The 15,957-nt window shown below is 39.7% G+C and overlaps 1 gene segment (V, D, J or C); it reads right to left on the minus strand.

Moving 5' to 3' along the window:
- Window positions 1-3,043: 3,043 nt before the first annotated feature.
- On the minus strand, window positions 3,044-3,797 carry LOC123647022. The segment is given in 2 exon segments: window positions 3,044-3,644; window positions 3,755-3,797. Coding segments are annotated over 2 exon segments (644 nt in total).
- Between the last annotated feature and the right edge of the window lie 12,160 nt (window positions 3,798-15,957).

A 15,957-nucleotide genomic window follows, 5' to 3' on the forward strand; every position in this document is an offset into this window, starting at 1 on the left:
TCACCTCTAGTCATAGGTGGTCAAACATATATAGTAGGTTGATGGTAAAATTAAAGAGATGTCTATACAGTTGTTCACCACTACTTTTATAAATATGTTTGGATATCTATTTAAACTTCTCACAATTAGAATTAGGAGAATGGCCTTCTTGGTATTTGTTTTGTTCTCTCTCAGGTAATTCGTCTTTTACTGTCATAACATCTGGGAATGAGAAGGGTACAGGACACTGGTTGGTCTCCCTTTTGGCTCAGGGACTACATGTGCAGGGACATGAGGCTGCCATAGGAGCAACTTTGAAAGATGAGCCCTCCAAGTCCTTATGTAGGACACAAGCTCAAGGACATTAGATCCTGGAAAATGTTTGCAGTTTAAAAATGAGAAAGGAGAGAATTGCCATCATACTAGAATAAAAATAATCTTAAGAAACTAACTCCAAAGGAATCTAAAAGAAGTACAAAGTTACAGAAATGAAAAGAGGGAAATATTGGCACTAGAATGTAAAGCTCATTGAACACAATGGAAAATCCAGAAAGAGATCCACATATAGGTAATGTTTTATCATATGATAAAGTTATACATTGAGAACAGTGAGGGAATTCAATAAATTCCCTATTGGGAATTGATTCACCATGTGGAAACAATACTGTTGAATTGTTGTCTTACCATGTACAAATAGAGATTTTGGTGTAACAAAAATGAAAACTGAAAAGCACTAAAACTTAACATTGATGAAATGCATATAAACATTAGGTTGAGATTGACCTCTCTAAGCCTGATGTCAAAAGTCAAGATAAAAATTCGTAGATTTTAATAAAAGTAATATTCAAAGTTCTGTTTCCCAAAAGGTGCCAAAAATAAATAACAGGAAATGAGGGGACATTTTTTAACACATATCATAAAAGTTAATCTCTCTAAAGTGGTATATAATAATTCTTTCAAGACAAAGGTAATAATTAGTACTCCAATGGAAGAATGGACAGAAAGTATGAAAAACAATTCACAATAGAAACATAAGTGCTCATAAACTTAGGAAACAATGCTAGCACTCATTAGAGATAAGGAAATGCAAATGGAATTAACAAATCTCATTTTCTGAACCACAGAGCTTGGGTTGAAATCTCTACCACAATAAATCCTATGTCATTGTGAACATTATTTAACTTCTTCCTGCCTCAGTTTATCATCTGTTAAATTCAATGGTGCTTTGAACCCTCTATGAGATATTTATGGAGATTAAATAAGATAATACTTGCAAGGTATTTGCGTATGTAGTCCCTGCAGTAACTCTCAGGGACTGAGTGCCCATATTTAGCTGTCATTATTATTACTATATATACAGTAATTATGGTATTAAATTCCAGATAGATCAATGATATAAACATTAAATAATAAGTGAATAAAAGCATTAAAACAAATAATATGCATTTCTTAGTGGACAATCATGAAATGCGGGCATGTATTCAACTAAGGCCAGAAAACGGAAAATAAAAGATTGACTAAAATATATTAAACCAGAATACCAAAACAAAAATGAAGCTGTTTATATTAAAATAATATAGAGCCACAGGTATAAACAGTAATCAAAGTCTGATTTTCATACAAGTACTGATATAGCCAGAAGTTTACCAGCTATTGTTCCCTAAGGTCCTCGCTGCTGTAATTAGTTACCGCTTAATGCCGCTATCCTCCCAGACAGGTAGGTGCAAGATTAGTGACTTCTCCCCACTACTTCTATTGATAGCATTATGTTTGGAAATCCCAAGACACTGGGATTCTGATGATAAAGTTGCTGTCATAAATCCCAAGGACTTCTATGTAAATAGCCAAAATTGCTGTAGTTACACACTTGACATTATGGCTGTAAATTGTAAGACTGGTCTTTCAGGTTTTTTCCAGAATGCCTCCCAGAGATCTACTGATGCCAACCAGACCTGTCGATAGGCCTGGGAATGGACCCCGCAGCCCTGAACCCACCCCTGCCCCCACTCAGGAAACCTCCCAATTCAGAAGATAATTTCTGCATCCCAACCCTATGAGCCCATCCCCCACCAATAAGCAGACACAATTCCCTAGCCCCTTTTTGCCCAATAAACTCAGGAAGGTGGATTTGAGAATTTACTCCCATCTCCTCACCTGGCACCTTGCAAAATAAAATCTTTTTCTGTGGCAACCCCTGCTGTCTCAGTATATTGGCTTCACAGAGCGGTTGGTGAAGGGACCTGGCTGGGCTGTAACAAAAACACAAACACTAAGTCAAATAGAAACAATACATGTTGCACATATGATGAAATAAATATTTATTCAAAAGTGCAAGATTTCTTCTAGATAAATAAGAAAAAGTGTAAACAACCAACTGAACTGACAAAAATATTGTCACCTGTAAGTTGAGGGACAGAAGAGGGAAGATCAACCTAGGATGGAAGGGAAAATGTCTACATGCATCTTTGCTTATAATTTTGACTTCTGACCCATATATATGTTTTACATATATATGCAAAACAAATATTAAACAAAATGAAATAATAAAACCTGTCTGAAAAATACGAAAATACAAAGTGAAGAAAAAGGACTAGCAATATATCAAAGGTCGCATAAACATAAAGAGAATTATTTCCAGTGATATTTTTCAATACAGTATTTTGATTATACATCCTAAGACTAGAGAAAGACAGAGAGAGAGAGAGAGAGAGAGGAGAGAGGAGAGACACAGAGAGAGAGAGAAATCCGAAAAGCAAGAGAGCAAGCTGTAAAGGAGAGACAGAGATACAAAGACAGGAAGGGAGAGAGGCAGGGAGGGAGTGCATCCCCAAATTCAAAACCTAGCCCTAGTGTTGTTAGTGATAATGAAAGTATTGCTCACACTGTTATGAACACAATGAATAAGCACCATCAGCCCCTCCCCACGATCTCTGAACAATGATTGGATAAATGATTCTGTATAACTAATCTTCCCATAATGCTGTCCTAAATCTCTCTCTCTATAGATCAACACTCTGGACACTTAACAGTCTATGAAGCAGAGTGAATGGGCCTGCACCAGCCCCTACAAGAGCTGAAAGGACCATGCTGTCTGCCAGAGTGCTGGCCTAAGGCCTGGGGAAGGCAGCTGAGTCTTTAGGAGACTCCCAGGGGTAGGGTGGGGGCAGGGTGCAGCTGCTCACAGGAGAGTGGGATGGAACAGGGGTGGTTAGGCCATGAACCCAGGGTTTTTCTTTGTTCAGAATTCAGTGAAGTTGGGGCAGGAAGTGAGACAGGGGCTGCTCTGTCTTGTGTACCAGGAGCAGCCACAGACAAGGTTTTCTCTGTGGCATAGGGCAGATCAGAGTCACTGTGCCTGAGCCAGGTGGCACAGTAGTACACACCAGAGTCAGTTTCTTCTAGATTTTAGAGTATAAACCTAGAGTTCTTCCCTGTGCTTGCATAAGCATGGTATTTCTCTGGACTGAATCCTGACTCCAATGCCATCTTGGAGTTAACTAAGTCATAGTATAGAATGCATCGTGGGGTCCTGCCCTCCTGGAAGAGGTACCAGTGGATGTACTTGCTGGTACTTTGTTGAATATCACAAGTGATAATAATGGATGACCCGGTTTTCTTGGTGATTGACATTGTTCTCCCTTCAAAATTGGAAGATATCTGACTGGCTGCAATGGGAACAACAACAAAAAACAATGAGGAATTCCTTAGTATGGCACCCCATGCAAAACAAGCCAACTCCATTAAGCATTGATCAGTGTAACACATTAACACTTACCAGGAAGCAGGAAAGCCAGAAGCAGGGATAAGGCCCACTGCATGCCTTCCCCTCTTGGGCCTTACATAGAAAGGACCAGATGATAACAGGAGCAGAATACCCCTCAAACCTCAAATCCTACTCAAAAAGGAAGTGACCCCTGGGACAGAAGCCAATGAGTGGGAGCTGGTCCTCTTGACCAAGCCACAGGCAGAGAGAAGTGACTGAAGATCTCTCTTAAAAGACTCCAAGCTGTTCACCCAGAAGGGGTGGAGTCTACAAGGACCTGCAGAGGAGCCCCTGCCTCTCAGCTTCAAGCCACTTCTCCAGCATCCTCCTGTGGCAGCCAAGAGCAAACCGTCTGCAGGAGAGAAGGCAGGAGCATGGGGAGCTCAGAACTGCAGCTGGTGCAGGGCAGGTATGGCAGGAAGCTGACCCTGGATGCAGGGTGCCTGGGCCCTGTGGAGTGAGCAGTACTGAATCAAGTCACTCCCCTGCACTGCAGAGTTTCCATGTGTTACAGCTGCTGCCATGGGCTTGTCCTGAATCACCTTCTTTTGTATGTCTGTAATTACACTTTTTGAAAACTAGCATCAAAAACTCTGAGAAAGCTTGAACTTGCTTGATTTAAAGGAATGAAGAACAGGTACATTGGTCTGCATTTGACTCCATCTTGATGTAAATAAATAGATGTGTTTGTGTGTGTGATCCTAGTTACTTTTCTTCAGGAGTTCAGTTCTTCCTCAATTTAAGTGGCCCTCTCCAGTAGGATTGTGAGATTTAGTTACCAAAAGAAAGAGTACAGGGTTCCATGCCCTGCAATATTTTGGACATATTTAAACTAAAAATTATTTGTTATTTATCTGAATTTCCAATTTACCTGGTCAGCCTCCGTTTTCTCTGGCAACCATACCCTCCAAAAGTGCACTGATATCTATGATGTACTTGGATTGATAGATGAATTAGTAGGTGGTCAAACAAGTATAGATAAAAATGACTGTAAAAATTAAAGTGATACATATACAGATTTTTACCCACTTCTGTAATAAATATGTTTGGATATATGTTAAAAATGCTTACAATGAAAATAGAACAATGTCCCTCTCTGTGGTTGTTTTGGCCTCTCTAGGGTAATTCATTTTCTGCTGTCATAATAGCTGGACTTGAGAAGGGGACTCTGGTTGGTCTCCGTCTGCCTCAGGGCCCACATGGGCAGGATCATGAGGAAAGAAATATTGTAGACTTGTTACCTTACTACTTGCAAATAGAGATTCAGGTGTAATAAAACTGAAAACAAACAAACCAAAAAAAAAAAAATTAGAATTTACATTGACAAATTGCCTTTAAGTTGCAAGTGAAATTGGCCTCTCTAAGCCTTACTTGAAAAGTAGTGACCATGGCCCGGAGCGTGGCTCACGCCTGTAATCCTGAAACTCTGGCAGGCCGAGGCGGGAAGGTTGCTTGAGGTGAGGAATTTGAGACCAGCCTGAGCAAGAGTGATACCCTGTCTCTACTAAAAGCAGAAAAAATAGCTGGATGTGGTGCTATGTGCCTGTAGTCCAGCTACTAAGGAGGCTGAGGCAGTAGGATTGCTTAAGCCCAGGAGTTTGAGGTTGCTGTGAGCTAGGCTGAGGCCATGGCACTCTAGCCCGGGCAACAGAGCGAGACTCTGTGTCAAAATAAATCAATATATAAAATAAAATAAAAAAGCAGTGATCCATAAGGAAAAAGTGGCATATTCAACTAGGAGATATATTTAAACTTTTACTAACTAAATATGCTGAAAATAAACAAATAGCAAATGGAAGGAAATCTTATCAACATATTAGAGAAAGTGTTACTATCTCTACAATAATATATACAACTTCTTACAACCCAATAAGAAAAATTAACACTAATATAGAAGAAAGGCCCTAAAGTATGAAAAAGACAATTCAGAAAAGATGCAATATAAATAACAAATAAACTTGCCAAATAGTGTACCCCTCATTAGAGATAATAAAACAGAAATTAACTTTAAAAAGCCTCCTTAGTTTTTGAACCACAGTGCTGGGTTGAAATCTTTGCCACTTCAAGCTCTGTGACCTTGGGAAAGGTAGTTAACCTCTCAATTTCTCATCTGTTAAATTCAATGATACTTTGAAACTGCAAAGTGTTTCTTAGAAGATTAAATGAGATAATGCATGTAAAATGCATAGCACAGTAAGTACCAGATAATGAGTGCCCATGTTTACCATTCATTATTATTATTGTTATTATTAAAGAAATTATTGTGTAATAATTCTAGATAAGTTAATGACAAAACATTAAATAAATGAATAAAAACTTTAAACAAAAGACTACGGATTTCTCTATGTATATAAGTAATCTTGAACTTTAGGTTTCTTTTTAAGTAAGGTATGAAACCCAGAAGCCAGAAAATGAAAGATTAATTAAAATGTGTAAAAACTGAATACCACAAAATGAAAATATAAATATGAATTTAAAATTCATACCGTATATAATACTTCACATATGGTGAGCAAATATTTATATCTTTAGATGTTAAAGACTTATTCTGAAAAAATAATTGAAAAACTCATTAGAAATAATAAAAACATTGTTACATGTATAGTAGGGTGAGGGAGAGAAGAGGGAAGAGAAGTCTAGGATGGAAGTGAAAATCTGTAAATGACTCTTGTTTCATAATTTTTGTTAGAGCCGGTTTCCCTCGGCCCCAGGAACAGAAAGACAGAGTCACTGAGGCTGCAAAAAGGCAAAGGAGTTTTACTGACTAGCTCGAGCTAGGGGCCAAGCCCAGAGCACCAATGCAGTGGTCTCTTTCCATGGGCAGGGACCCCGCGCAGCGGGGGCGCATGTCTTTTATACTTTTCAGCAGATTACATGCACGGGGCATGCCATCCCCCCTCCCTCCCTTAATTCATTTGCTCTTTCAAAAGTGGCTGATTGTCTTGGCTCCTGATAGGTTGGTTTTCAAGCCGCGGGACTGGCTTTTGATTGGTTGGTTTTTAAGCTGCGGGACAGGCTTCTGATTATGCCTTGCCCTTCTTATCTCGTTAATTGGTTGGAGGCCCCGGGGCTCTCCAGCCCTTTATCAGGAAGTAACTTGCGGTTATCTCCCCAGGGCCTGTCACGCCTGTCACGGCTCCACTAAGCCAGCAAGCCATATTTACAGAAGCAAATAGCATCAGTTAGAATCAAAGACAGCACACTTTTAAAAAAAAAAAAAAAAAAAAAAAAAAATTCCCGTTCTTCATTTTGACTTCAGATCCATAGAAATATTTTACCTATACAAAACACACATAAAAAGTAAAAATAGAATCAATTTCAAAATTATAAAGATACAAATTGAAGCAAATGAAAATAGCTAAATCAAAAGTGACATAAAAACATAGAGAAGAATTATTTCAAATGATTTTTTAAAACAGTATTTTGATTCTATACCCTAAAATCAAAGAATGAAAGATAGAGAAAAAGAAAGAAAAGGAAGGAAGGAAAGGAGGGAGGGAGGAAGGGAGGAAGAAATCTTAAATTGTATCCTCTGGGCTGAGTGTTGTTAGTGGTAATTATAGTACTGTTTTTAGTTATATTTTAATGTATTTATGAAGTTGATACTGTGAACTAAAATAAAATCTTAAGCTCTCCCCCCAGCTGACTGAATGGACCCTCTCTTGCCCAAGGGAACCCCAGAAATGCCCTAACACTGAGTTACACAAGGGAGGTCAGACATGCCTCATCATGACCCCTCCCTGCTTGTAGATATCCACTGTAACTGGTTAACAGGCCTAAGGCTATGCCACTCAAACCTGCACGTCCCCAATTTACATAACAAAGAACTGTGTCTGGATATGTGTCTGGTGGCTTATCTCTGATACACAGACTTCTTATTTTAACTTAAAACATTCCAAGCCTTTAGACAAAGTTTCATTTCTTCAATCAACTACAAATCAAAGAGTCTTTAAACCAACTTATAACCCCTATGCACCCCACTTTGAGATGTCCCTCCTTTTCAGGCCAAACCAGTGTATGCCTTCGATTTATTGATTTATGACTTTATGTGTAATTTCTCTCTCCCTGAAATGTATAAAACCAAACTGTAACCCAACCATGGGGAGTCCACTTGCTCAAGGCATCTTGGGCATGGCTCTGGGACATGTTCCTCAAATTCAGCTTTCAATAAACCTCTAAATTACATTGTAGAGTTTGGCTTCATTTCTTTTGACAAGATTGGTACCCAGACATGGGCTCAGAGAAGACTCAGGGCCCCCCACCCCAAAGGAGTAGCACAAACTTGGTGCCAGGTACCAGCATGGCCCTTTTGGACTGCCTGACTCCAGGCTTCTTCTTGGGTGAAACTGGTAAGTTCTCCTGAGCTCCGGAACCCCATTCTTGGTTGATGGTCTCTGGTATTCAGAGCTGTTTGTTCTTTTCGTAGAAATTTGTTGTTTGGGATCCTAATTTTGATTTGGAGGTGCATTCTAAAGGGTCTTCTCCATTGCCTTCTCATCCCAAAATTAATCTCAGTTGGCTTTTCTGCACATTTGCCAAAGAGGAAACCAAACTGTCTTGTTTGTAGATAAATGAGACACTGACTTCCTCAGCTCTGAAGAGAAAGGACATTTTACTCCTCCCAGCCACAAGGCACCCCTGGGTGACCAGGGGTCGGAGTGGGAGTTGCCTGGGGCAATTACCCATGGCAAAAGTGGCCCTATAGGGAGCCCCCCAACAAAATTAATTACAAGACGGCTTGTCCAGGAAATGTATGTAAGAGCTGATCATTCATCTTTTTGAGCCCTCCCAGACGTTGTATATCCCCAGAGAGAAACAGAGACAGGTAAGAGGGTGAGAATGACTCAGTGGTGAGCCATTGTGGAGTCCCCACCCACAATCAGCACACTCTGATCCACTACACTAAATTGTAGACTACAGTTCGGTTGCTTGTTTTAAAGAAGAATGGGAAAGAAATCCTTTAAAAATGAGGAAAGACAAGGAGAACAACCCTTTTTGGGCACCCCAGTTGGTTTATGGCTTCACTATTTGCAAGCATTGGTATAAATGGAAAGGTTCACATTCATGCCAGGTTTTCTAGGACTCCAGCTGGTTATGGCTAATTCTTGTGCTCAAGATTTTACTGAAGAATAAATTACATCAAGGAAATTCAGACCTCAAATGTTTGACCTGCCACTGTAGAGTTAAAATGTTGAGTCTCTCAAGCTATCTTTTTTTCCTGTCTACTCTAAACCTGCTTTTTCTATTGATGTTGAGAAAAACTCACTGTTTATGGTGTCACCAATCAGAGGCTACCTGAAGATCATCTTGCAGCCAGTTCTAGCTAAAATGTAAACATTTAAAACTCATTTTAAACTGAAGAAGAAAAGTGATAAAGGGATTTTTTTAAAAAAATCAAACTGTCACAAAAAACTTTGATATACAGGTGAAATTAGGTTACCTATCAGGGCAACTAAAGTTTAGCCATGTTAACAAGTTCCAATTTTGTCAGAAGAAAGTTGGATCCAACTGTCTTTTACAAACTGGTCAGTTTGTATTGCTGGGATCATGGCTAGAGTTCTGAGGTAAAATCTATTGGAAATTTGTGTGCATGGGTGTGAGTGTGTATGTTTACATATGTTTTATGTATGTCCATGTATTATATGTTTGTGCCTACATGGTTCTGGACAGGCTTATAAATAAAGGAGCATTCATAAATTAATTAAAGAAACCCGAGTGCTTTCTAGTTCATGTGAATTTAGTAATCTTTGGTAAATAAAATGGGTTAGTAAAAAAGTATTATTGGTAAAATAAGAGTAAAATTGTTTTCAAATTGTCAGCGTACTTTTTTTGCTTGGGCAAAATATTGTTAATATTCTTGGTCTAATGATAATAGCTAAATCTTCTGAGTTACCAACAAAGATACCTATATGTTTAAGGTTCTTAATTAGGAAAAATGTAGACATGCCTAAACAAAAAATAAGTGTCAGTGACTTAGAATAAATGAAACATCAAGTAAATAGAGCACAAGAAACAGAAACTTGTGGTTTGCAAAAATATTTCAGTTTTGGTCTTTTAATCCTCAGTGCAGATATAGTTTCTTCCATTGATTTCAATGCCTGTGTGAAGGTACGCATAAAACGCATTTCTAACTCACTCTACCCTCTGATATTAACAGTACTGATTTAAAAATTAATAACGGGGTGTATGGTGAAACTGGTAATGGCCTAAACTTTGTGAAGGCACAGACCTAGCTAAAACTAATGGCAATAGTCAGCCACTGTCCCCCTGTTTGCTTCTCTGTAACTGGTACTCTGGAGTCATAAAGATTCTTAACTTTCTCTGTAGATAACATCGCCTTTCAAAATCTAAAGGTGGTTTCTAAGATATCTTCCAGATCCCCAGTCCCAGTGCCCTGGGTGACCCACCAAAACTGGTGACCCATACCAAGAAACTGACTCAGCTGGAATTGTGACCCCAACCCAGGAACCTGCTCAACACAAGAAGATTGCCTAATTCTTTGCCCACCAAACTATCTTTAGAAACCTTTTCTCCCAAATTCTTGGAGAGGCAGATTTGAGAAATTCCTCCTCTCTCCCCACTTAGCGCTCTGTGGAATTAAACCCTTTCTCCATTGCACTCCTGACTGTCTCAGTAGACTGGTTCTTCTCTGTGCAGCAGGCAATACAACCCAGCTGGGCAGCAACGAATCAGGGGCTTGTCCGGGATCGCCCTCCTGGGCACATGCCTGCAGCTCACCAGTCTCTCACCAGTGGGGCAGACTCAGAGATGTGCCCTAGCGGTGGCTTGGTTCTTTTGGACTGAGGGCCATCTCTGGCATTGTCTCTACTGGTGGGATGTTGCTGACCCACGGTGCTCTGGCCTATTCACAGTGGAGAAATGGTTTCAGGAACTAGGAGATTCCCTGGTGAGTATTCAAAGCACGCAGGGCACCCCCTTCCTTTTCTGAATTGTTTGGCCTCTCTGGAGGCATTGTGGCTCATTCTGGATCTTGGTTGGCTTATCCCTATATTATAGGAAGAGTCTTGTCTTGGGGAGACTTCTCCCCAATTACACAGAGAATAGGGAGTCTGTCTAGAAGAATACTCTTGAATTTGGGGTTTGACTTGTTTTTGGAAGGCCTTTTTGCTTTGATATCCAATTTAAAATAAGTACTTCATTAAAAATTAATGGCCAAAAATGGATGCTTTAAATTAAAGATTCCTCAATTAAAAAAGAAACAGATTTTAAAGATCCTTATTCTGAACAATTGCCTTATTTGTATTTATAAAAAGATCACAACTAAAAGAAGAACATGTAACAATTTCATGACTAGCCATAAAAATTCTCTTGACAAAGTTGAAGAGCAAATATCTGATCTAAAATGAAAATAGAAGTCCTTTGAACACCACCCCTGTGGGAATAGTGGCAGAGGCCAGTTTCCCACATAGCCTGATGGTTAGAGTTCTGTGATTTCACCTCAGAAGTGTAGGTTCAATTCTTGGGCAGAAAATGAACTTGTTCTAGTTTGGTATTTTTGTAACTTTTGCTGTTTATTGATACTAGTGATACTTTCCTTTCTTTGAGTCATTTTTGTGACTTTTTGGATCTGAATAAACTGGATTTTGGTGTTTTCTTCTTTTTTTAACCTCTTTGGAGACACCTCTTGGCTCCTTGATTAAGTTATAACCTGGGTTAAGACTTAATCAGCTTCACTTAGAAGGATACTTTAGTTAAGGTGTTCAAAAGCAAAAATGTTAGCTGTTTGTCCTGGCTAGAGTTGGCTCCACTTACTTTCACTCCTCCTCTCTACTCCTTCCTCTTTGCTGATCACCAAATCTTGGCCAAGTAAAGGCCGTCAATTGTTCAAACTGTCTAAGTCAAATGCTGAACTCTACTGTCCATGAATCTTCTTTAACCACATGGCAGTGCTGGAGTCTCTCTGAACTTGTTCCAGTCCAGATGCCCGATTCATGAATTGTTATTTGCTTTACTGAACTCTGTTAAATTTAATTGGTCAGAAGTGGGTTCTGAAATAGAGCTCCCAGAGACCCCCCAGGAGCACCAAGTGGACAAGCGAGGTACCTGCCAGGTCGTGTCTATTACTCTCTCAACACCACTGAGGCTTGTGGGTAAGTTCTCTCTCGGATTCTGAAGCTCCACAGATTTGTGTTTTGAGCTTTCCAAGTTTGAGCAAATTTTCAATCCTAACTGGTTTGAAAGTTGCAATAGAACCTGTACTGGGTCTGGGATCAGATTAGATCTGACAATTATTAATAAGTGGCCTAGATCCAGTTAGAGGCCTCACATGTCTGATCGGGTCAGGCATAAACTGGCAGGAAATGACAATACTACAGGAGGTGCAAACTCCAGCTTTCAGAAATTTGCAGAGATTTGTGGCACTTTTGCAGGGGCATCATCATGGTTTACACAGCCTTGAACTCCTATGCCCCGGCAATCCTCCTGCCTCACCCTCCCAGGTGGCTGGGGCTATGGTCATGCACCACCATGACTGGCTGATTTTTCTATTAATATTTTTTGTGGATATGGGAGTCTTATTGCTTGGATTGTTCTCAAACTCCAGGCCTCGGATGGTGCTCCCACCTCGGCCTCCCAAAGTGCTGGGATTGCAGAAGTGAGCCACCATTCCTGGCCCTTAATTGGATATCTTGAAACCCATTTATAAAAAGAAAAATTATATCTATAAAAAAGTAAATTTCTGTTTATAAGGGTGTCTGAGAGGGAGGACTGAGTCACTAGAAACTCTTACCATTGTTCTAAAGTTACATAACAAGTCTTACCTTTGTTTAGGGTACTTTTCCTGGTCATCTTTTCTTAACTGGGACTTTACATACAACCTTTTCTCCTTGGTATGAACAAATGATGGTACAATATTAAGGCCTGAAATCCTAGATCTGTACTTTCAAAATATATATTTTCTGTCTTGTTTTAACTACCAGTCATCCTTTTAGAAGGCAAATTGTTGCCTAGCTAAAAATGACTTAGGGCAATAAAATAGGTAATTAAAAGAGTGATAGTCTGAATATATATATATATATTTAAAATCTGGCAAATAAAAATTCTTTATACAAGCCATAAGATCTGCTTCTGTCTGTCTGTTTATCTATGTATGTCATGTGTATGTGATAATTCACTGCCAAAATATATAAAGGAGCTCTAATTAATTGGCTTAAAAAAACATAAGTGCTTAAATCAAATATTTTATCAGGAAAATAGGAAAGAACTCAAATGCCTTTTAGGTCACATGCCTTTGGTAGTCTCTGGTAAATAAAACTAGTTTTAAAATTATTATTAAAGTTTAGATGTTTTAAGGTCATAAAACTGCTGCTTCTGTAATATTTTTTAATTTTGCTGGATTTAACTGTGAGCTTATGCTTTTGGTTTTGAGCCTCTGGATTCTGGCGTCTGGATAGGTGGCCACAGTGAGGCTGGTAAACATGTCCTCAGTGCCTAGAGCAGCAGCTGCAAGGCACATTCTAGCCCAGCGTGGCCCCTTCTTCACGGCCCCAGCTTTGCCTCCTGGCTATTCTGGCAGGAATTGGATCTTCCGGGAATCTTGCTTTCTCTGCACTTGGTGTATAAATTGAGGACACAGATAGGCCTTGTGCTTCGTAGCTGTCTTTGATGCCACATGGCTACATGAGACAGAGGAGAATCAAGAAAGATGTTAGGGATGATACTTATGTTGTGATTCCAAAACTCTTTTCAGTAACGTAAAATCTTAAAGTCATGTTAAGTTAAAGAGGATAATCATAAAATGTCTGAGTCATTTATAAGCAACAATACTAAAACATTAATTGTGAAACATAAGTTTAACTTTATATGCCTTGACATCTTTTTTTTTTTTTTTGAGACGGAGCCTCGCTTTGTTGCCCGGGCTAGAGTGAGTGCCGTGGCATCAGCCTAGCTCACAGCAACCTCAAACTCCTGGGTCCTTCTGCCTCAGCCTCCCTAGTAGCTGGGACTACAGGCATGTGCCACCATGCCCGGCTAATTATTTCTACATATATTTTAGTTGTCCATATAATTTCTTTCTATTTTAGTAGAGATGGGGTTTCTGCTCTTGCTCAGGCTGGTCTCAAACTCCTGAGCTCAAATGATCCACCCGCCTCAGCCTCCCGGAGTGCTAGGATTACAGGCGTGAGCCACCGCGCCCGGCCATAGAAAGAAGATATATTTTTATAAAAAAGGTTATAAAACTTAGAGTTTTCGTTAAAAAAGATAATTTTGTCTAATTTATAGGTTTTAAAAACTGTTTTTAATTAAATTAATAAATGATAATTAAAACTAAATGAATATAAAAGTAAAAAATGAAGGTTTAAAAAAGTCTGTAAAATCTTAACTTACAGTCACATTAATTAAAGTTAGATGGATTTGTTTGTAAGATTTTATTAAAATTAGCTCTACCATTAATACACTAATGCAAAGGTAAAATTTGGCTTTCTCTTTTGAACAATATTTTCATATGATATTAATAAGAATAACAAAAGATCTTTGTTCACCTCTTGAATGTACTGCAAAAACAGGAGGGAGGAGAAAGAAAGAAAAACAGATTTGATTTACATCCTTAATAATTTGTATTTCAGTTCATCTTTATTAGGTCTTATGATTCTTTGGGAAACTCAGTCTCTTCTCTGTCAAAGAATAAGATTTTTGCTTTTTAAAATCTTTTAATTATCAGTTTGGCTAAGTGAATGAACATAATTTTACAGTAACCTGTGATTCTATTTCACAGCAACAAGCATTTTATGACAGCTAAGTTATGATTTCCTGCTTCTTAAGTTTTCACTAAAATTTAAAGTTACTAACAATAAGAATTCTAGTTATTACATGTGCTACCACATATAAAGTGTACCAAGGGATAATATGTTTTTAATAAGAAAAATGATAAAAACATAAAATTTGTTCTTATTAAAAATATAATACCTTCCTGCCCCCAGTCCCTACTCCTCTCCTCTGTTTTATAATTTTATCTCTTTTCTTCTCTCTGTCTCTCCCCCCTCATTCTACAGACCTGAACCTCTCTCTGAGCATCTCTGTCCCTCACTAACTCTAGTTATCTCTGTATGCTGCTGTCTCATTCTCCCTCTATTTTCCTGTCACCCCACCCTGCTCTCTGTCCCCCTCTCTCTCTTTCTCCCACTAGTTTCTGTTGCTGTCACTGTCTCTGTAGCTCCCCTCTCCCTCTTCACACTCACCTCTCTCTCTTGTCTCCTCTGTGTCCTCCCTTCTTCCTAGCTGGCCCTCCCCTCCAGCCTTCCTGGGGGCCTGTGGGTCTGCTCAGCCTGCTGTGATGGGACAGCGGTGCAAACTCACAACTGTAAATGTTCCTCTGCTTCTCCTGACAGTTGTCCCTGTCACATATCAAGAGATGATAATTAGTATGATGATGATAGAAGAATTGTAAAAAAAAAATAAAAATGGAAAGAAAGCAGCACTGCCTTGGGGAGGAGAGGGTTAGAGCACACAGACGATTGCTTGTATCTCTGTTCCAGCTTGCTGTGAGATGTTGCCTAGCAACAATATGGTAAATAGTCTACTTGCCATGAGTCATTATAATTTCCTATGATGTCATGAATGGGGGGCTGTCTTCTCTATGCCACTCTGTGAGCACAGGGAGGCAGGTCAATAGTGTTTGTAGTGAGCTTCACAGGGGCCGATCCCTCAGTGCCAAGAGCACTCAGCGCAAGGCCTGGAGCATAGTGGGTGTTTCATGTGCAGTCATGGGGCAAATCATCACGTGTGGGGTTTGGGAGAATCTCATGAGGGTGTCAGTAAAGCTGAATTATATATAATGTGTATCCTTTCCAAGATTAAAAGGAGCTGCTGATCAACAGAATTTTCATACGGCCAGCCTGGGCTGGGGAATGGGTAAGATGAGTGACTCTTACACAAATGATTACTGATCATCGTGGACTAAGAAGTGGACATCAGAGGAGAGAGGAAGCCAGAGTGGGTGTCGAAGGGCCCCAGTTCATGCTCCTGTGCCTGTGCTGCTCACAGGGCCCTGCAGGTTCCCAGAGAGCAGCAGCGTCTCCTGCCAGTGCTGTGGCCATGCTGGGCCAGGCACAGTTTCCAGGGAAGTTGAATGTGTCCCTGAAACCTCAGCCAAAGCTCCATGTCCTGCCTGCTTTTCCCACCGGCTCTGGGGCTGCCTGGTGCATGAGCACTTCAGGAATCTGTCAGTTCTGACCTACTTCTGCCCACTCCACGTG

Source organism: Lemur catta, chromosome 11 (assembly GCF_020740605.2).
Source record: "Lemur catta isolate mLemCat1 chromosome 11, mLemCat1.pri, whole genome shotgun sequence".
Lineage (NCBI taxonomy): Eukaryota > Metazoa > Chordata > Mammalia > Primates > Lemuridae > Lemur > Lemur catta.